Source organism: Sparus aurata, chromosome 18, assembly GCF_900880675.1.
Source record: "Sparus aurata chromosome 18, fSpaAur1.1, whole genome shotgun sequence".
Lineage (NCBI taxonomy): Eukaryota > Metazoa > Chordata > Actinopteri > Spariformes > Sparidae > Sparus > Sparus aurata.
In genome coordinates, this window is record NC_044204.1 from 22358808 (window position 1) to 22380359 (window position 21552).

Here is a 21552-nt window from a genome sequence, read left to right on the forward strand (position 1 = left end):
CTGCAGCAGCAGGTTTGGGCCTCAAATCAACACACGAGTCTTCCATTTGTATTTCTCACCCATATTAGTAGAACAAATCTGCTATAATGATCTAGATCTGTCTGTGGCTTCCCATCCTCCGTTAGCCTAATTTAACATTAAAATGTCCAACCACTTCTTACTGCTGCTGCTAAGCGCAGATACTTATAACTCATGTGATCTGACCTTTTAATCTTTGATCATTATCTTTCATCATTAACATGTCAGGAATTGTGAAAAATGCCCATCAATCTTGATCCTTAATCCTTGAGGCTGGTATCATCTTGTATTCTTGTTCTTTTGAGGCCACAGTCCAAACCCCAACAATATTCATTTTTATAAGGATATAAAACAGGTAAACGTAGCAAATCACATGGGAGATGTTGGGAATAATAATCATGGACACTTTTGCTTATTAAAACTGTATGTGATTACATTTCTGTTAATTCACTGATAACCTCAGCAATGCATTTGTATAACTTGTACAACAGGAGCACTGGCCTCACACCCTAATGAAATGAACACTGCTTTGCATTAATTCAACCACAAGAACAAGTCTGAATCAAAACAATCAACACTGTTTTTCACATAAATATCTCATCTTTATTGGTGAAACGCAGACTTGGAATTAATCATAGAGGGCAGCTTTCAGGAACATGGCAGGTGGTTTATTCGTCATTCTCGAAGTCAGCAGGATTCTTCCTCTTGCCCTGCTCGTGGACACTGTTGCCCCAGGTGTATACCAGGTACATGAAAGTCATTGCTGCAAAAACAATATCATATAACAAATTATCCACAGGGCCATCACCATAAAGATAACAGAGCAATAAAGTCTAAGTAAAAATCTTGAAATCAATAGTTTATTTTATATCAACCCTGAGGTCCTGAAAAAAATGTAGTATTAACCATTTTCTAAAGATTTAACTCACACATTTACTGAGAAAAAATATATACATCAATAAAATAAGGCACAAATATTGTCAATGTGAGAAAATGGTGAGAATTTATTTTTACTACATTTGCCCACTTATGTGAGGGGTAAACAGTATTTGCTTAGCAGCATCATCTTAAAGTTACCATTTCCCCATCGGATTTAAAGTCAATCCATAGCATTAGATGTTTGTTTTTGAATAGCAGTAAAGAAAGGGGACATTGCTCTCCTGGTCTGTCCACTTGTCATTTGACACTTTATGTCTTGTTGTGCCTGTGACTTTACATCTGAACCACAACAGAGGCTGGGGCCAAAGCAGGTTACAGGCCTATCATATGTCTGGGCACTAGGACAACTCAACATTCAGGTGATGAACCTAGAAAATAGTTGAGGATCTAGTGTGACAATGTGAAACAAAACAAGCAGAACCTGAGATCCAAAAAAAAAACCATTGCTCACAGGTTGAGACCTTTAGTGATGGCCTATTGATATTGTGCCAGATCAAACTAATTGAAAATAGAAGTCGTAGACTTGTCTTACAGAGCTGCTGTCTGTTAATAAGAGGCACAAACCACTTGAATCTTGAGCAGAAAGTGAGAGAATAGCTAGTAGGGGAACAGAACTCAATGTGGAAAGGTTAGAAAATACCAGGCAGACTACTGCAATTTTGCAAGATCACATTATAAAATTATTCATATAGTGATGATTTAAGATTTTATCCATATTATCCATTCTCATCTGAAAACAAAAATCAAAGAAATTGTAACCACTGACTATTGATGATAATTTAGGTTTTAATAAATAAATCATATCATTTTAATGGATTTATATGTAAACAACTGATACATGATATAACAATGCAAAAAAACTCACGTGGGGCAACTTTGAAGAAGGAGGCTGTGAAACGTCTCCACACGTTTGGGATTCCCTTTGAGAAGTAGTTGGGGAAAGCCCTCTGCTCGAAGGGGGACAGACTGTAGGTGATAATATGTCTGACCTTGGCCAAGTCTCCGAAGTGGCGACCCATGATGGCTTGAGAGCTGACCTGAAAAGACATTAAGTTTAAAAAGGTAAATTAACAAGCAATGAGGGATGCCGGGTTGGAACTTAATGCAAAGAATCCAAAAGGAAGAGTTGGAAACAGTGAGCTCTGCGCATCTTGGTAGAAAGGAGAAAACTATTTTCAATCTGGGTTGGCTTTTTAATGAGTCATATTTCCATCTGAAATAATTTGACACTGAACAATTTTTAGGGGATGTTTTTCTGTTTGGAAGGTCTGTATATTATCTTATGTTATGTAGAACTGACTAGCAACTGTGCTAGTCAGTTCTACATAACATAATATACGTAGCAACTTGAAACTAACAATGAGGTTTAACGACAATCTTTTAAGATTGTCGACTACGTTTGACAATTACGTAATGACATTTTGTAAGTGTTCCAGGTGAAGTACGCTAAGGTCAGCTGAAACCATCTAAAATGGTTCCTTATTAGAACATAAGACGGTTAATGTTATTGATTATTCTAACTGTAATCAATAACCTGAATGTCAAAAGGACAGCTTATCTAGATACGTGATTGCGAAACCACAAAGCCACAACCCCGAGCCGACGCCAGAGAACAGGACTAGCCGGACTGCTTAGCCGTCAGAGCTAAACGTTAGCATCGTCAGCTAGTTCCAGTATGCTAGCTGCTAAGGTATACACAGTCCTTGAAACATTACCTTGACTCTAGCGTTAACGTGGTCGTTTAAACGAAACATTAAATCACTTAAATGTTATTAAAGTAGACATTTCTTACACAATTAGATGATAAAAGCTGATTAAAGTAAAATTTCAGCGCTATGAGTTTGACTTTCAAGCTTACCGTGCTGCTGCGCAAAAGTGTTTCCAAATAAAGATCCGGTGTCCTTCCTTTTGATTCATGCGTCACTTCCGGTTGGCTGCTCCACGGGGGCAGTACCGCCACCTGCCGGACAGGACTTTGATCCAGCTAAAGAGAAGGAATTCCCCTCCCTCTAAATCTCAGTCCACCAAGAATGTAATCAATGATCTTCAAATATTACATAGACATATAGACATAAAGAGAAAAGAATGAAGGAATTAGAGCTTCAACGATTTGGACTATTCGATTAACCGTTTAGTCTACCAACAATGATAATGTTTATTACCAACTATTTTCATAATGAATCTGTTTCATTATCAAAACGAAAAGGTCGAAAAGGTCAATATATGCTCGCTTCAGTTCTTGAAAGTAAGGATTCACTTATTTTCTTTGTCATTTCTGGTTGTAGGTTAATGAGTTTTGGACTCATTCTTCCTAAGATGGTAATTTGATTTTGGCATGCCATATATGGTTTACAGTTATAGAAGCTGCCCCCATCTGCTCATTATCGATTTATCGATTGATGGTTTAGTCTATATAATTCTTGTGATTTCTTTATTTGTCAGACTTGGAAAATAAAGCAATCACAAGAATATCATCTTAGGAAGAATGAGGATTAGACCATAAAAGATTTTATTGTAGCACAATAAGAAGATTGTCATTATTAGGATAATCATCAATTGAGATCATTGTGAATTATGTAAATAAAATAAATAAATTCATGGTCATGACCATGAAAACAGGCTTTCACTTGACCTTCAAGTCCCCAGGAAGAAAAAACAAAATCCGCACAGTTGCTGCGTCTCAATTCAGGGTCTGCATCCTTCGGAGGCCACAAGAAGGCCAATGACGTCACAACGCTGTGCAAAGACTGTCTCAATTCGAAGGCTCCTCCAAATGCAGCCCACAAATGAGGCCTTCTTCTCCCTCTTTTAGGAGGATGCACTACTACTATCCTTCGTGGCCTCACATATCCCAAGATTCTTTGTGTGCCCGTAAATGAAGAAAGAAAGGGAGAAAATGGCGACATTGCGTGGCGTAGATCGTCACTTTCACGGGCCTGGGCAGCAGAAATCGTGAGGCAAGGGTAAAACATCTGGTGACGCAACCAGGAAATGCTCCAAAGGCTACACCATCCCATTTAACAAAAGCTGACGAGGTTAATAAGGTGTCTGCGAAGGACTCGCTTTCAAAGACTGCAAAGGCCGGGTCCTTCTAAGGATGCAGACCCTAAATTGAGACACAGCAAGTGACATGAAACTCTTTCACCACTCCCCCTTTTCTGATGGGGTCACACACAGTCTTACTCAAAGTGAAGTCTGAGAGATTTTCGTGATAATTTTCAGCCAGACAACATTTATGCACGTAACTTTTTTTTTTTATTTTCGAACTTCTCCGATAATATGTACATATTTTCTATATCCGTAAGCTGAGCACAGGCACACAGTGAATTTGTTCAATTTGCATAAATAGACATGAGATGCATTTAGTCACATTCAACCAGTACAAATTCATTAAGTATGCAGTCATTTTCATAAGTATATAGTCACTCAGTGACCAGAAGTAATAAATATACACTGAAACCTTGACAACTTTCATTCTGGACATTATGAAGACTGCTGCCACTCAGAGAGCTGTCTCCAATTCCCAGGAATAAAACGATATGTAAAAAGGTTTGACGAGTGCTTGTGACTGCTTTTTCATCTTTTCTCCAGAACAGGGGTACTTAAAACTTGGTAACTTGGTAACTAATTAAATAATAATGACAGACAACACACCCAAAATAAGTTAACAGAAAATAACTCAAAAAATCCTTAAACACTAATTTTCTTCCTCAAGTGTGTCGGACTCAATACTATGTTGCTTACAGTAAGTTGAAGAACAGGATGCACTGGCACCCTTTCTTGTCGCCCATTAAATAAAAGTAAATACATGTCACCTTTCCACATTTTCATTAGGATAAAAATACTTCAAGTAAACACACCTGCTCCAGATCAAACTTCTTTCATGCACAATGATTTTTTTATACACTTGAAATCACTGAGCCTGGTCAGAGTATCTCACATATGGCTAGAGTCCACCTGTGATGAATGTTGAGGATGTTGGGAGCTGGCCTAGCGACATGTGCACCTGGTGGCGACCATGTTTTCAAACTCCTTGTACACATACGAGCCATCCTCTTCAAAGATCATGACACTCAGGGGGCTGTAATGCGAGGGGATGCACGAGGGCCGGGGCACAGAGGAGTCGAGCTTCTCGTAGATGATGTTCTGCACCATGGTGTGGACGGGTGAACCGTAGATGAAGCCCATGGTCCTCGGGCACGGGCCTCTGCAGTACCTTGGGTTGTACTTTGGTGGAAAAACAATCCAGTGATCCAATTTGAGCTGGCTAAATCGCACTCTGAAATCATACAGGGCACAGTCACTTGTTGGGAATTCAGAGCTTGGAAGCAGCTCCGGCAGGTGGATATCCAGACTTTTATCACCTTGTTTGCTCTTTGAAGAGTCCCTCTTCCATCGCCTCTTCAGCCCAATCCGCTTCTCTGGTTTGAAAACATTTTGCTCATGAAATGTGTTGGCTGCAGTGGCTGGCTTTTGACCTGCTTTTGACCCGTTGTCCAGTAACCTCTGGTGGGCCATTTTACCGGTGTCATTGAGATACAGAAGCAGAGGAGGGGACCTCAGGATGAACTTCAGTGAGCCTTTACCCCTGTCATGCCCGGCTCTTTGTTCATCCGGGCAGGTGACATTGATGAGCAGGTGTATGTTCTTCTTCTGAAACTTCAAGAGAGGCCGGAGAAATGAGGTGATGTCGACCTCCACCCAGTTCCTTCTGCTCTTCTTGTCTGTGGTGGCTGTGAAGTTCAGAGCATACTGGATCGCGGGACACAGTTGACACTGGTTTGAGTGCTCCTGCTCCTTGATACTCAGGTAGCACACAGAGTCGACAGGTGCTGCCTGGTCAAAGTTGTACAGCAGAGCTGACTTTAGAAGCTGTTCTTTTCTTCTTACTTGATCAAGGCTGTAAGAAAGATCCTGCGTAAAACTCTCTGAAGGAGAACATGAGAAAACATTAAAGGCACTGTCACATTTTTTTCCATTAAAAAAAGAGCAACATTTCAAAATATTAATAAGCTAGAATAAACATGTCCATCTTGCACAGATGCCTGTTTAAGTGCATCATTTTACTTAGACAACACAGGTGAAAATGCCAATTCTTATTGAATCCCTCCTCTAACGAATAATACTTGTAAAAACCCTATATTTAAAAAAAGCATTAAACCAATAATTCAATACCAAATGTACCCACTTAGTGGGTCATTATTGCAATCAATCCTAAAATTGAATTTCTTTATCACTAGGTTTTTTTAATAATACGTTTTTAAAATGTGTTTTGAAATAAAAACTTGGTTAAAAATTATCACGATGAATTGTACTGTTGACGTAATTCGCCAATCAGACAGACATCATTTGGTTATTTATATAAAATGACTGCTCATATTTGAAATATTTGAAAAAAATATTTAACTTAAATAGATTTGTTCATTTTAGTAATATGTTTTGTCCAATTTCCACGTGGTAATGAAATGTTACATATCAAAGCCATAATAGAGAACTATTGTTCAGGCCACAGGGCTGGAAATATTGTCTTTAAAATGTTACTGTAATGTTTATAGTCTAGCCTGTTGTATGAGTGCTTTTACGTCCTTTGCGGTACATAATGAATTGAAGTTGGGCACCTAATCAATATATGACACACCAGTGTCATTAAGATCCCACTAATGATGCGTTGCCTCCAAGGTTAAAGGTGCAACAGAACAGGTCACCTTTTAGAATTCATATGCAAACATCTCCAAGAATAGATGTTATTTAACTATAGCTGTTAGCTAGTAAGCTCTGTTAATTCTGCAGCTAGCGAGTGGTCCATATGGCTGACTGGGACCTTGAAGGACTGAGGGATTGTTGGTGCTGTTTAGTGTTATCTCTTAAGGTTCTGCTGTATCTAGCTGGTTAGCATGCCAACTTCAACATGTGTCTCTGAAGCACAATTCCTAGCTGTCTTTGACATAACATATAAACTGTTTATTCTTCACACTCTGTTGAAAATGTTGATTGTTTAACTTTTTAAACAAATTCCTACGTATTGCACCTTTCAGTATAATGAAACAGTCTACAATATAGCTTCTTACACACCCAGAGCCCCATCACATCTCCTATGCTGGATTAACCGTGCCCAAGGTTTTCCATGTGTCCAGTCAGGTTTGTGGAAATATGACCAAAAGTGTCATTATTTGCACCAAATGTGCACATTGTAAACTACCAAACTGGATCTTCACACTTGGCCCCTATGTGTGATCAGATATGTACAGAAGAGGATTAGGGCCACATGTGTATTTTTTTTTTTTAGTTCTGACTTTAAAGTCAGAATTCTGACTTTAATCTCAGAATTCTGACTTTTTTCTCAGAATTCTGAGATTAAAGTCAGAATTCTGACTTTTTTCTCAGAATTCTGAGGAAAAAAGTCAGAATTCTGACTTTAAAGTCAGAACAAAACAAAAATTCACATGTGGCCCTAATCCTCTTCCGTATATATGCATGGCTCTCCTTAGTTTATGTTGTTCTTAAATGGTGCAGTTCACTTAACATTCAAACAGTGAAATTACATTACCAAAATGTATTTTTGTACCACTAAAGCTTAACATTTTTTTTTTTGTTTCGGACTGTTTAACCACATGCTAAAACATTAGGCCTACATTTTATATTTGAGTGTCATACTCTTAATTTTACAAGTGGCCTACCATGAATATTGTGTTTATTCCACCGGTTCTGTCTCACTCACCTTTATTACCTGGTGCAACGCATTCGTCTTGAGGCTTGATCAGGCGGACTGTGTTGTAGATATTATCCCCGTCCAAACTCCTCTGCACTCTGGAGGACTTCTTGTAAATCTCCGTCAGATATTTCATGTACCTGTGCTCGGGCTTCGTGTTTTTCTTCAGGCCCGGGTTCCACCTGGACGCTCCGTGCTCTGACAGGGCTCTGAGCAGCGGGAAGAGGATGCTGTCGTACGGGTAGCTGAAGTCATCCAGGCTGTGCAGCGCGCCGGAGGCGGCCATGGAGGATCCAACCAGCGGGCAGCTGTCGGTGACCAGCAGCAGTAAAATGACCGTGTGAACATAACGAGGGGCAGCTGACATCAGCATTTGTTTTCCCATTATAAACAATGTAAACTGTCAAAACTTAGAGACCCTCTACTGAGAGCTCGAGGTCAACAGAACTACGCACACTTGTGCTGCGGTGCACACAGGTGTGTCCAATCATCTCACTCATCATCATCATCATCATCATCATCCACCCTCAGATGACTTTATCCGGTAAAGACACATATAACTACAGAATTACGACTTGTTTCGGTGTCAGTTTGTATGAAACAGCTAGCTAGAGACAAGTTTAAAATTATAGCAAAAAGGAAAAAAAAACTTTTGACAGCGAATTCTGGCTATAACGCAATAACATTAACACCAACAAGGCTTAAGTAAATTGAAGGCACGTTTTCCAATACAACAAGATTTTTTCGTATTTTATATGACCTTTATGGTGAGATATTTTGCGCTTTTATTTTGAAGACATCCTCCCATTTTCCGGATTTGTTTTTTCGAGTATCGTAATTTAACGTTACACCGCTGAAGAGCTAGTTTTACATAAAAGTTGAGGTGTGTAACTTATTTCACAGAATATCACCCTGAAGACAGCATTCATAAGTACCAAGACTAGAAAAGCATTTGTTAGCTGACGTTACTTGTTGGCAGTACAGCTTTAAGTAGATAAGTTGTATAAATTTGTAACATTTTTATTTTATTAGTATAAACTGAACTGACACAAAGTGTGACTTGTGTAGCTAAGTTAAAGCCACTTGGCCATCAGAAACATCATAACTTGGTTAGCTGAAATAGTTAAGGATTTGGCTAGCTAGTTTTAGCCACAGCTGCTAACTCTGATGTTAGCGATGGGTAATATTCACATAACCTGTATTAATTTTTCAGAAAAGGACACGAAACGGAGAAAAAAATCTGAATCCTCGGTAAGTTAACAAGAAATGAACCCGACATATTTCACTGTGTAATTCTGACCTGCTCATGTGAAAACTCCAGTTATTTATTGTCAATAATGTGAAACATAATGAATCAGTGAACAGACTGGAGTCTGAGGAGCATTTTTTGTTTATCTGTCAAGCAGCTAAGGAATTCCAAACTCTTCATAGCTTTAGAGATAAAATATGCGTGAATCTTTCTCACATCAGAAACTAAAGTAAGTCGGAGCTGAAACAATGCAGTTTTTAGGTATCAGGATGTTTCCTGTTATAAATACTGGATGAGTCACGTTTGTTGTTTTGCAGTTCAGCAGCAGGGGATGCCATCAGTTTATGTTGTTGATCTTCTTTAAGTTTCACTTTCAGTTTGAGTAAGGAGAACAAAAAGAGGCTTCAGCAGGCTTAAACTGGAGCAGAGTTCAGTCTGGACACATCTCTCTGAGCTGAGGTAAGAACTTTCCTGTCTGAAGGTTTGTGATGGTTCAGGATGTACAGAGAGCCCAGTGTTTTTATATGTATCACTGTTTGTTGAGGCTGCAAAATAATTTTTATGTGCCTTCAAATCAAGTTGGAAAAAAGGGCATGTCAGGCCTGTTTCTCTTCTTATAACACTAACACTGCAGGATGTTGTGTGTTAATTGTTCTTCAGTTTTGCAGTGATTATGAGCACTTCAATTTGAGAAAGACACACAGAGCTATTAGTCTTTATGGCTGGAGATGTAAAACATCTCCAGCCATAAAGACGTATAGCCATGTGTGTCTTTGTCTCTGTGCGTCTGTGCGTGAAAATTGTTAACCTTGCCTATGGCTATATATAGAGCTGTTATTTGCAGCCATACTCAGGATGACTAAACACTAAACCAGCTGGTAAACACTGTCAGAATCAGTGGTCAGTCAGAGGCCTACTGTCTCCATATCTGATCATAAATTATCAAAGAGGCGTCTTTTAAAGTCCTTCATCTGTTTTAGGTGTTTCTACAAACATAATGGACATGCATAAATGTGTACTGCTCATTTTGTCAGCTGGTTCCAGAAGAGGGTTAGGGTTAGCATTCCACATTTAGGAAATGGCATGCTTGCTTGGTATCAGTGCTGTCATGATATTGACATTTCTAATGTGGATACACTATATAATCTTTTTGTTTTTCATAAGTGAAATATAACAAGGCAATTGTATGCAACAAGGTTTTCTTTTTTTCTTGTCTTGGCTAGCAGTAAAGAACAGCAGAAAGACTAAATATTAAATATCACACTATTTTTTTTTAGATACATTTGTACTTTTTTATTTGGATAAGCCTTAAAAACAATCTGCATGTGTCAACTCACTTTCAGAAAGAAGAGAGTTAGAAAGTACAGCTGGTCTGGGTGTGATGCTTAGCATAGACCATGTAAGAGAAATTAAAACAAATACCTTATTTATCAGTTTATTTGACAGGGACAGTACATGAATGCATTGTTACATCTAATTAAAATGCAACCAATGCAATCTACATAGGACTTCTAGCCATGGCTAATTTGCAGTCCTTCTACAGTCCTTCACAAAACACATGATACAACCCTGTGATACTGAAAGAAAAACTAACAATGAAGTAAACATAGAAAAGCTGCCACTTCAGGCAGTAATTATAATTATAACCACAGTTAACTTTGCTTACATGGTATTCAAACATCTTCCAAGCTGCGGTGGCAAAAACAAATGTGAGTTACAAATAGTTGACTAATTTTGGGCTCTATCTAGCTGGATCATTTGAATGACATCTGCCGCTCACTGGGATTGTTATATAAATCATGGACATTGTGTCCTACGGACCACAGAGGAAAAGGATGTTACCAGCTCAGAGTTTGAAAACCAGCATCTGTTATGTTTTACTTGTGTTACATGGTCTTCATCCACAGATAGAGTTTACTCTGGGGTTCTCTAATCTGTCTTCTGACTTTCTTCTTTCAGACTTTATCAGACAGCGACAGTTTCCGGGTATCTCGTTGGAGAACAAGGTTGACACAGGCACCTTCATCATGTCTACTGCTGACGAGCTGCTGGAGTTGATGTTCTCCTGGATTGAGGAGAGGGAGTGCTGTGCAGAGCAGCTTAGGAAACTGGCACAGGAGCTGGAGTCACTCAGGGAGAAATGCAACGCTGTAGAATGTGTTGGCAGCGTAGCATCTGTGGTTGGAGCAGCAAGTATGATTGGGGCTGGTGTGGCCACTTTCTTCACCGCTGGAGCAGCTGCTCCACTTTTAGCTGTTGCAGGAGGAGTATATACGGGTTTAGGTGTCACTGTATCTGTGGCTACCAAAATCACTGAGCACTTCTTATCCAGTGACACCTTGAAAGAAGCGCAACAGATAGAAGAGAACAGCAACAACATTGCAAGAAAAATCCAGAAACAATTTGAGCAACTGAATGCACAGGCGAAGGAGAGGAGTCCCTTTGCAGACCCAGATGAGGTGGACCAACATGTCATGACAGAAATTGTGGGAGCTATGGCCAGACGAAGTGGACTAGGGCAGAATATTGGTTTCAGCACAGAGTTTTTCTCTAATCCAGCACTAGGAGCCATGATGATGAACCAGAGCTCAAACTCTGCAATGGCAGCTGGATTCACACTTCAAGTTGTCAGTATTTTAACATTTTTCTCATTGAAAAATGGTGGGAAAAAATTTGATATTTTGTTTGCTGAAGGAGCCAAACAACTCGTGAAAAAAGTGGCCACAACTGGATTCAAAACAGCCCTTAAAGGAGGAGCCATGGTAAGATTCACTAAATACAGACACATGTATTGTTTGATAATCACATAGTTAATTACAAAAATTCCATGGATTGCTGTGACCTGATTGGACAAAAACAAATAACCTACAAGCCACTGAGGGGCTGCTACACTGGTAACCACCTAATGACGCAGCATCTTGGTGTAGCAGTTAGGTTTAGCAATTCTCATTCACAAAAGTCCTTGAAGCCATACGCAGGCATGTTTATTTATACATCATCTGGTCCATTCACAATGTAACCTAAGTATACCTTCTTGCATAATATCCATATTTAACTTGCATGCAAAACAAACTTAACAAGGCTCAATGGTTGCTTATAGACATTTTGTCACGGCTCTGAATTATCATGCATTTTGGACACTGCAGGAAGGTTGGGCACTATGTGGCACTTGAGAACACTCACTAATTACTTTTCAGGTCCAAGTATCTGAAGTGTAAACCACAAAGTGTATATTTACTGTAAATCAACTGAGGACTATCACAACTACTGATTTGTCTTATCAGGTTGTGGGAGGAGCTGTTGGAATGGGGTTTGCTCTTTATGAAGCGATTGACAGCTGGACAGATCTGATTAAGAACAACAATGTGACTGAAGCAGGCCAATCACTGAGAGATACAGCATACGACATTCGAAAGATCTGCGAGACACTGAAGAAGCTGTTCAGTGAAATGAGGTACAATGGGGGGCACATTAAACCAAATGTTACTAATTGAAAAAAATAACAGAAGAAATCTGACTTCTGCTTCCGGCATTATCCTTAAAAGTCTACAAACACATAAAATGTGTATATTGCCAAAAATGGCTGACTTCCTGTTGGGTTAAGGTCATAGCTTTTTTGTAGGCCTTTTTGTGATGCACATGTGTACTGAATTTCATAGATGTATGTGGAAGTAGTCCCAGGGGCTGCATTATGTGGGGCGCTATCGAGCCATTTGGGCCGCTGTTGGAAACCCATAAAATATGTAAATACCATGTTTAAATTGAGTTTTGAGTTTGAGCACGTTAAAGCTCTTAAAAATGTCATTAATTTAAGAGGATATTAAGTCATAAAATAAAACTAAAATAAAAAGAAATTTCTCAAACTGCAGATGGTTTAGAGAGATTTAGATACAGCCCCATATAGCTCCATGTAAGATACTGTTTTAAATTTGTTGACGGAAAAATGACTGATTTCTCATTTTTGTAATTCCTCCTCCAGAGAAAAGTTTGAGGAGTTGGCAGAAGTGAAGCACATCATTGAAAACAGCGACAGGAGCTGTGAGGAAAAAAGAAAACTGATAGATTATGTAATAAAAATGTCTTCAGATGAAGAGGTCAAGAAATGGCTGACAGAAAATTATGATTCTGTCGCCTTCTTTGAACTTGTGGACATGTTTAATTTCCTGAAACAAGAGCTCGACAAGGAAAAGCACAAGACAGACTGTGAGGACATCGACATCACCTTTGTGGCACACGGAGCGATCATAGGGTCCATGATCCCAGCCTGCTGCCTCCTGCCTCTGCCCTCCATCAAAGATGTGCTTCTGTATTCTCCCTGGAACTGTTTTATCAGTGCAGATGTAGCATATGGTATTGCTACAGGAATGATAAGGCCTCAGAACAGGTGCTTCTTCTGTATGCAACAAGGCTGTCAGATCCATGATATCTTCCATCAGCCCAGCAACTTGCCCTTCTACTGGAATTCAATGAATGCAGCTAAAGGGTTGATGATCCCAAATATTATTGTAAGCCCGCTCAAAGCGCCAGAGGATGATGCATGGAATCACTTTGTGTTGCTACGAGGTACACATGGTGAACCTGCAATTAACCGTGTCGTCATCCCATTCATCCTCCCAAGATGGATGAGTTTTGTAGAAGACATCCCGTTCAGGATTGTCACTTTGACCATGTCACTGGTGCTGCTTTTCTCAAGTTATAGAGCCACTGTCCATCTCTCTGCCTGTCTGGGTAGATATGGAGGGGAAGTACTGAATCAGGGTTACCTTAGCGCTCAGTACGCCTACACTATTGACAAAACATATATGGCATCTTCAGAAGAAATGTACTTCCACAGAAACACTGACCTGTACAGAGCCTTTAAAGCTGTGTTTGGTTAGAGATCACCTGTGTCTGAGATCGTTTCAGTGTCAAACTGAACAAAATACAAAGTTGTTAATTGAGTGATGAAGCAAAGTTTCAGTACTTTTAATTATCAGTTACAGTTCAGTTCCAGTTGTCATGGTGGATTTCAAGTTTTAGTTGTTTCATTTCAACATTCCTTTAAATGTGTCAGTGTTAGCCTGCTGGATAGTTTTAAAATATACTCAGTATAGCACATACGTCCAACAAGGCCCCAACAGTCCCCTTTAATATAATCCAGATACCAGCCACCCACATACAACTGATGTGCCTCATCTCGCAATGTCAAAGAAAGCGAGAAATACTCCTGTGTACTTCCCTTTATCCAGATTCTCACTAAAAGTTAATGGGGTCTATCCTGGTCCAAGACACATCCTCAATCAATGTTTGGTGGAAATCTGCTCGCAAACAAACCAACTGACACACCAATAAACCAACCAGCCAACTGACAACAAACAAACAGACCAACAGATAAACCAACACACCAGTCAACCAACCAACCAACCAACCAAATAATATAGCGGACTGAATTCAGGAATATACAAAGTATCTAAAGGCTCCCTGTGCCTTTGTTGGACTGCTCACGGAAGCACGCTGACTTAAGGAGAAGGGAGGTAAAAAAAGAAAAGGAACAGAACCTAATAAATCCCCATTTATCCCAACATAACTCTGCTTCAAAATCTGCTCATTTACAGGATACCATACTGCTTTCTAATAAGTTTTGGTAATCACTTTTAATGCAAGTACCACATGAGTGTATTGTATATTAACCAGTATGATTATTTACTTATGACTCGAGTGCTATGATCGTGAATTATTTCATGTGTCTTCCACTAACAAAATCCTTAACTACAGTTTAGAAAATGTTCGCTTGTTATTCTTTGTTATTTGATTAATTCATATTACAAGCTCTTAGTGCTCCCATTGGTTCTTCTGATATCTTTAGAAATATCTATCAAATTACTCCCCTTAAAGTTAGAGGCTCTCTGTCCACCCAAAAAAAGACTGCCAACGATCCTCTTTCTTACAACACATGGCCTGCTCGACTACAAAACTTGACATAACGTGTCATCAAAGTGGCTCCTTTGTTGTCAACTGGGAGAGATGATAGATCTACAGAAATACACCACAAGGACAGAAGTGTGCCTCTGTTAACCTAAAACCACTGTCTTAAGTGGGAGGATGTGCTTCACCATGTATTGCGTGGGTAAATGACATATTTTCAGGTCAATATGGGATCTCAGGGCTTGTGGAGATATTGATTACGCCAGACAAGCTATATGGGGCTATTTAATGTGTTAACAGTTGTTTTTTCTGATGTTTCAATAAAGGTCCTCATTTACTCGTCATGCAGCACGTGTGTGCGAGTGAGTTTATATGTGTGTCTGCTTTTTAAAATAACATTTCATCTGTGGATTTCATCTGATTTTCCATTGATCAGAAGATCACGACTGAATTTTCAATTTTGGGTGAACTTATCCTTTAATTTAAAGCCGCTGACCACTAGAGGGCAGGAATTATATTCACAACAAACACAGGATATCACAGCCTTGATTTATAGTACTGTATTAATTTATCTAGAAATGACAGGCACTGTATGTAGCAAAATCTAACCCTACATATATAAATATCCATCAGACACAAAGCGACAAAGATCACTGTTTTGTTCTGTGAACTCTGGAGAGTAACTGTTACTTTGTTCTGAAGGAATTTCTGCATTGGAGTCACACAATCAGACTGTGGTGTTGTAACTGACAGGGGCATTTGGACAATTATCTATTCAGGGTATTTACATAAAATTAACAATTTAGAGAAGGGAAGTTGGGACTTATGTTTTGTCGGGTTTCTTAAGTTACCACTAATAGAGTCCCTCATCTGCTAAAAGTCATATCTATGTCTGCAGTGAAATGGAAAAACAGCCTGTGGAAGGGACTTTTAAAATGTGTATTTTCTTATAAAAATGTCTTAAACGATTTTACCGAAGTTAAACACAGTTCAGTAATGTTAAAAACAGCCATATAGCCAATCCTCACTGACATGATGATATTAGAGTGTTAATAAAGTGTGTTAATGTGACACTACAGAGGCGACATGCAAAGAAAGTGTGCTTGCAGTATTTATTTTGCAAACTTCATCACCACTTTGTGGTTTTAAGTGTATTGTGTGGTGATTTGTGTTCTTCACCTCTGGGTTTTGCAGAACACTGCCAGACAGCACTTTGTAGAACTAATTGTAAACCAAATGTGCAGGAAATTGCAAATATGCTAAATATGTGACCTTGACTAAGCAATGTTACTTGTACACTGGAGGTTTTTCTTATCTCTGGCAGTTTGTACATTGTGTACTGAGGCGTGTGGAAAAGAACACACTGCTGTTACAGTTTAGTTGGCAGTAGGGCACAGTATCAAGAGCATAGTTTACCAACTACAAAGTTGCATTATGTAGTTTGGGAAGGAAATGTAATTAGAAAAGAAAGCTCTTTACTGATTGATTATTTTGCATAAACAAACTCTTTTAATCTCATGCTATCATTGTAAACAAGTGTGTTCTCCAAATGAAGGATTTCAAGAAAATTATACATAGTAACAAACAATATACATTATTATTATTATTATGATTTCACAGGTTTGTCTCATATTACCAGTTAGTTGCAGTCACCATCAGTTTGATTATTTTATGTACATTAATTAAGAAAGTTGGAAAAATATTCTTACTGATGTAATGGCATTGATTTAATCTGTTTAATCAAATTTAAGTTGGTGGTTGTTGTTCTGCAAATGCTGTACACATAAACACGTTAAATCAAGCTCATATTACACTGTACCTTTACCTTTCCTTTTGTACTTTGCAGTCTCTCAAACATCAGCACATAAACCTCTTTGTGGACTACTTCAGGGTCTACTTCACTGCCATGATAATGTTTGCATGCTGCTCCCTCTACTGGCCTGAAATGTGAAGAGCACCTGAAGAAAACAAAGCCCATCGTATGTTAAAATCATTAAAGATAAACTAAAAAAACACTGATTCAAAAGAAGGACTTGACAAACAAGGGTTGGCCTGCTAAGCCCAAGTCAACCCCTGAAAAAAACACATCAACCAAGATGGTAAAAAAAATCTTGTGAGTTTACGCCTGCCTCATTATGTTTTCCTGTAATGCCAACCACAGGACGGGTTTCTGCAAAGGGTCTAAAAACAGCAAAATGATGTTGTTTGTGCCATCTGACACTTTCATATGATGATGGGTAACTGCAGTTTCTCAGGCTGGGTTTTACTGTTGTAGCTGTGTCTTACTTCCACACCATATTCTAATATACTAATCTGCTTATTATGCTTTTCTAAAGTAGCTGTTTTTGTGAAAAAGGCTTGAGGTACTTTTCCATTTTCTCCTGACAGGAAATGATACCACATCGCGGTATTGTTGGACAACCTCTGATGTTGGTGAATGTTGTCTGAAGAGCCACAGGAAGCCGTTCTGTGCTTGATTTCCTTTTTTTGTGATCATTAACTCGTCCTGCAGTATGAAAGTTTGGGAGGTGGAAATTTAAACACAATGCGCTCTCCTATGTGGCATAGCTGCTACGAGTACAGCTGTCCTTTGTCCGGGGTCATTATGCAAGCAGCTTCTTTTGCAGATGACAAGACAAAGGACATTGTTCTGGCTCTGTTTTGCTTGCGGCTTCGCTGTCTGAGCTCCGACTCTTTTCATGTCACCAGGGACTGTTTTTCTCTGGGTCAGTTAAGGATAAAAAGCCTGTTATTGTATATGTAGGCCTATGTTTTCAAGCGTATTTGGGAACAACATTAATAAGTTACCATGTGAATATCAAGCTGTTTTTAATAGGTTGTCAGTTTTCTTTAGTTTTTCCTTGCAATTGAATAGTTGGCTTCTTGTTTGTAGTTCAGAGAAATCATATCAACCTTCCTAATCTGAAATCCTGTCTAATCAATACTGAAAAAGGTTAATTACTGCAGGCTGCTGGTGATGTTGCTTGGAATGTTTTTGTGTTTTTTTTTTTTCAACCACAGCAGTCAAGAGCACGAAGCCCACGTTTACCCCACAAAAGGCAGCCGGTCTCATCCCTTACAGCTCAAGTTCACAAAGAGTTTTATAAAGGAGACATTCCACCACCTCGTCTAGTTGCCTGATTTGCATAGCCGGCCTCCAGAGAGGTCGCCTTTGCTTTTATTCAGGTTGAGAGGCAGCGTTTTAAAAATGTTACAACCTACTAGTCTTCTCTACAACTGAAAACGTTTTAGTTTTTTGCTGCACTCAGTTTGGTTTAAAGAACTTCATCTAATTTCATTTTAATTATCATCCAGGTTACAACTAACATTTATTTTCAATGTCCATTATTTTCTCGATTGTTGAATTTGTCAGAGAAATTCTGGGGAAAAGTCAATCAGTGATTCCAAAACGACGTCCTCAAGAGTCCCGTATTGTCCACGACCCAAAGATATATTCAGTTTATTGTCACAGAGGAGGAAATAAACTGCTTCAAACTACTCAAACTGATGAATCAGTTACCAAAAATAACTGAGGATTCATGTCATAGCTGAAAACTGATTCAAGGAAAAGAAAACCAATAGGCAGCCAACACCAACAGTGACAGTTGTGTTATTTTTCGGTTTGATATTTCCTCATAATACCTCAAAGTCACGACTCAAGAGGTAGCTTCTAAAGGTTTATTACACATCAGGTGATGGAAATACGTGTGACTCTCTCCGATCTTGTTATTAGTAGGATAAATACATTAAATGGGTTAATTCAGTGCTAATACATGTAGTTCTACTACTTAAAAAAAAGATGATTCAATTATAAATACTATTCATAAATAGCAAAACCAACAGTGATACACTGTACAAGTAGCAAGTACTGAGAGACTTTACATCTGTAATACGCTTAAAGTGATCTGAAGCAGAATTAACAAGTTGTTTTTATATATATATATACATAATATACAAACGGAGACATGATATCTAGGGGTGTCAGGGTGTCGATTTCTAAATCAGAAAATTGATTGAAATGAGCTTTCACATTCGATAGTCGAATTCAAAAGGTCGTGTGTTTATATTATTTGATCTCGCCTGCAGAAGCCCCCATCATAAAGTCAAACTACTGTTGTAAAATGTCCCTGTCTATTTGAAGAAGAATTTCAATATGTAAATGACGGTTGTCGGAGCACAACACCAATGATTTGTTGATCTTTACAGATCCAGATGTGTCTAACAACAGCACTGCCATTTTGTACATGACTGTGACCTTAAACTTGAAGGTCAAATCGAGATGTGGATTTTGATAAACTTGCCACCCTCCAGTATCATGTCTCTGACCTCTGTCCTGTCCATCTCACAGCTTCTGTCGGGGTATCTGTCGTTCTCACCAGTCATGAGCAAACTTTGCCGTCTTTTGTTTCTTCCCTGCATGAGGCTGGAACAGCTTGCTGATGGTGCTGAATCCTTTGGACTGCTCCCTGTACTCCTCGTCCTCTGTCTTGCTCTGCCGCGGTCCTCCCAGAAGACCTCTGACCTCATCTGGCACACCTTTGCCCAGGTAGTGGGAGGCCTTCTTCCCATCGTTATCCCTCTCGTTCACGTTGGCTCCATACTTTTGCACCAGCAGCACCATCACTTCCGTGTGGCCGTGTATGGCTGCGATGTGTAAAGGTGTGTATCCACCGTGCGCTTTGCTGTTGATGTTAATACAAGCGCCCCTCTTCCTGGACACATCCATGAGCTTGTGTATCATCTTGCTGTTGCCGTCCTTGGCAGCCCAGTGCAGAGCTGTGAAGCCTGACATGAAGTCCTTCTTGTGTGCTAGGCGTGTGTCCTGCAGCAGCAGGCCGTAGATCTGTCCCCACAGTCCAGCAGCACACTTCACCAACCACTCATGAGCTGCTGGCTCCAGAGGCACAGACTCTGAGTACCGGGCATCATCTCCTTGTCTTGTTGTCTTGCTCGGGGCCCTCACCTGGGAGAGGTCCTCTACCTGTCTGTTTTTCCAACATTGGGGGCCACTCAGTGCACCCTTCCTGTAGGCTGGGAAGTTCAGGGTTGGCACTGATGTTGCAGACACGTTGGTGACCGGTTTGTCTGCAGGTTCACTGTGATGAACTTGGGAGTGTAACCCAGCCTGTGTCCCCGGAGCTCTCGGCGGGGATTTCACCGCTATGACCGCAAACACAGCTCCCGATTTCCTCGCTCTGCTCGGCTGATCTGCGGAGATATTCAGGACTTTGACGGTGGTTGTATCCGCGCCGCCGATGTCCTGCACACTCCCTTTGACATCGCCGTAACACTTCTCGTGTGCGTTTGAGGGGTAGCACACATTGTTGTTCTCGATGTCGGTGTAGATCGTCCTGGCCGACGGGGCTCGGTGAGGAGGAGACGCGTAGGAAAAGCTCGTGTTCTGGCTCGAGAAGCTGTCCTCCTCCATCGGCTGCGTGTGCGCGGCATCGTGCTCCACCTCTCTCACGAAATCCTGGTACCTTTTCTTCACCACCACGAACTTCACCTCGTCGATCTGTTTGACCACGGCGACGCTGTTCACCAACTTCTTGAAAAGGTCCCTATTGTGCTGCTTTTCCGCGGGATCGCTGCAGCTGATTTGACTCCTGAAATTGTGGAGCAGCTCCGAGTTCTTCACTCTGCCTCCGCGCTCCAGCAGGAAAGAAAGGAGAGACTCTTGGGTCAGAGCCATTTTCTGTCCAACTTTTTAAAAGATAGATAGAGCAGAGGTGCTTGCATAAAGCCAGAGGGATAATCTCTTCGTCCTCCTTCGTGCTCCCCTCTCTGTGGTCCTCCTCCACCAACCTGCTGCTTCCGGCGGCTCTTGGCTCATCATCACCCCGCTGATGTCACGACTCTCCCCCGTTACACCGTCTGTGTGCAGGACGGCTATCAAATCACTATCAGAGCTGCTACGTTTATTGTTTTATTTTTTTTATATTTACAAAGACAGATAAGTGTCAAATTATGTAAAATGATGCTAGAGCAGAATAATATTTGTGTGTTTATATGTGTCTTTGGTCTAGTTTAAAGGGCCACTCTGTAGTTTTGGAGATTAATTCAAACTCTGAATACTAATATTCAAGATATTAATGAGGTGATAATAGAAAACCCAAAAAAGAAATGTTATCACTAAATAAACAAACTGTTCTCAGAGGAAAATAAGATCCACAGAATATGTTTGAAGCTAGAAAGGTGGCAGGGTCCGCCACATATAAACAAAGCAGGACAGCATGAAACTCTGTTGTCCTTTAAGATCTTGTTTGTTTATTCAGTCAGGAAAACAAAGAGAGTTTGTTTATTTAACCATACAAAATCAGTCAGTGAAGATCTTTTCCTCTGATTAATGTCACAATGCACCTTTAACACAGCATCGGAGAACCTGATTAACTTTTTATTTATTAATCTTTAATTAATCAATGATGTGGGCATTTGAAATAGCCCACATTTCCCCATTAAACATTTGTGACCTATGATATTGAATACATCTGAAAATCTCGTTCAAAGATTTGAAAAAAACAAACAAATCCATGACAACTGATTTTTTTCTTTTAATCAGAAAACATAACAACACAACACTGAACAGTTTATACAAGAGCCTGACCATTACTCGATAAGGAGTACATAATTAAGCTAATTAATCAAAATAAGAGCTGGTATACACACAGTGATCCCTAAAATGTGGATATGAAACAGCTGCGATTAAGATATTAAATAGACAAATAAACTTTGT

General features: G+C 39.7%; 4 protein-coding genes across 11 annotated transcripts; 1 reads left to right on the plus strand and 3 right to left on the minus strand.

Annotated features, from left to right (window-relative positions):
• Nucleotides 1-598: 598 nt before the first annotated feature.
• Nucleotides 599-2946, minus strand: uqcrq (ubiquinol-cytochrome c reductase, complex III subunit VII). The gene is made up of 3 exons (XM_030396218.1): nt 2816-2946; nt 1823-1994; nt 599-781 (listed from the first exon to the last, which is right to left on the minus strand). Exons 2-3 carry the CDS (start codon nt 1974-1976, stop codon nt 687-689), a joined length of 249 nt encoding a protein of 82 aa, XP_030252078.1. The 5' UTR covers nt 1977-1994; nt 2816-2946; the 3' UTR covers nt 599-686.
• Nucleotides 2947-4189: 1243 nt separating this feature from the next.
• Nucleotides 4190-8074, minus strand: gdf9 (growth differentiation factor 9). Of its 2 annotated transcripts, none has more exons than XM_030397068.1 (2): nt 7685-8074; nt 4190-5885 (listed from the first exon to the last, which is right to left on the minus strand). In XM_030397068.1, the coding sequence occupies exons 1-2, from the start codon at nt 8049-8051 to the stop codon at nt 4948-4950; spliced, it is 1305 nt and encodes a 434-aa protein (XP_030252928.1). In that variant the 5' UTR covers nt 8052-8074; the 3' UTR covers nt 4190-4947. The 2 variants fall into 2 exon arrangements, with proteins under 2 accessions (XP_030252928.1, XP_030252927.1); XM_030397067.1 differs by having other exon boundaries at nt 7676-8074.
• Nucleotides 8026-13931, plus strand: LOC115569127 (uncharacterized). Of its 7 annotated transcripts, none has more exons than XM_030397059.1 (6): nt 8026-8143; nt 8880-8917; nt 9281-9374; nt 10875-11677; nt 12200-12369; nt 12895-13931. In XM_030397059.1, the coding sequence occupies exons 4-6, from the start codon at nt 10943-10945 to the stop codon at nt 13790-13792; spliced, it is 1803 nt and encodes a 600-aa protein (XP_030252919.1). In that variant the 5' UTR covers nt 8026-8143; nt 8880-8917; nt 9281-9374; nt 10875-10942; the 3' UTR covers nt 13793-13931. The 7 variants fall into 7 exon arrangements, with proteins under 7 accessions (XP_030252919.1, XP_030252922.1, XP_030252920.1 ...); XM_030397062.1 differs by having other exon boundaries at nt 9293-9374; XM_030397060.1 differs by having other exon boundaries at nt 8093-8210.
• Nucleotides 13932-16305: 2374 nt separating this feature from the next.
• sowahab (sosondowah ankyrin repeat domain family member Ab) lies at nt 16306-20692 on the minus strand. Its single transcript, XM_030397065.1, has 2 exons — nt 19196-20692; nt 16306-16777 (listed from the first exon to the last, which is right to left on the minus strand). Exons 1-2 carry the CDS (start codon nt 20509-20511, stop codon nt 16612-16614), a joined length of 1482 nt encoding a protein of 493 aa, XP_030252925.1. The 5' UTR covers nt 20512-20692; the 3' UTR covers nt 16306-16611.
• Between the last annotated feature and the right edge of the window lie 860 nt (nt 20693-21552).

Bases quoted from the DNA above. Each gene is read 5' to 3' on its own strand.
- uqcrq (XM_030396218.1), bottom strand. From the start codon at position 1,976: ATGGGTCGCCACTTCGGAGACTTGGCCAAGGTCAGACATATTATCACC. The intron at 782-1,822 runs GTGAGTTTTTTT...TTGTTTTTGCAG, and splicing joins CTTCTTCAAAGTTGCCCCAC to CAATGACTTTCATGTACCTG.
- gdf9 (XM_030397067.1), bottom strand. From the start codon at position 8,051: ATGGGAAAACAAATGCTGATGTCAGCTGCCCCTCGTTATGTTCACACG. The intron at 5,886-7,675 runs GTGAGTGAGACA...GTTCTCCTTCAG, and splicing joins CGTTGCACCAGGTAATAAAG to AGAGTTTTACGCAGGATCTT.
- LOC115569127 (XM_030397058.1), top strand. From the start codon at position 10,715: ATGGACATTGTGTCCTACGGACCACAGAGGAAAAGGATGTTACCAGCT. The intron at 11,678-12,199 runs GTAAGATTCACT...TTGTCTTATCAG, and splicing joins CCCTTAAAGGAGGAGCCATG to GTTGTGGGAGGAGCTGTTGG. The intron at 12,370-12,894 runs GTACAATGGGGG...TTCCTCCTCCAG, and splicing joins AAGCTGTTCAGTGAAATGAG to AGAAAAGTTTGAGGAGTTGG.
- sowahab (XM_030397065.1), bottom strand. From the start codon at position 20,511: ATGGCTCTGACCCAAGAGTCTCTCCTTTCTTTCCTGCTGGAGCGCGGA. The intron at 16,778-19,195 runs GTGAGAACGACA...TGTTTTCTTCAG, and splicing joins GCAAAGTTTGCTCATGACTG to GTGCTCTTCACATTTCAGGC.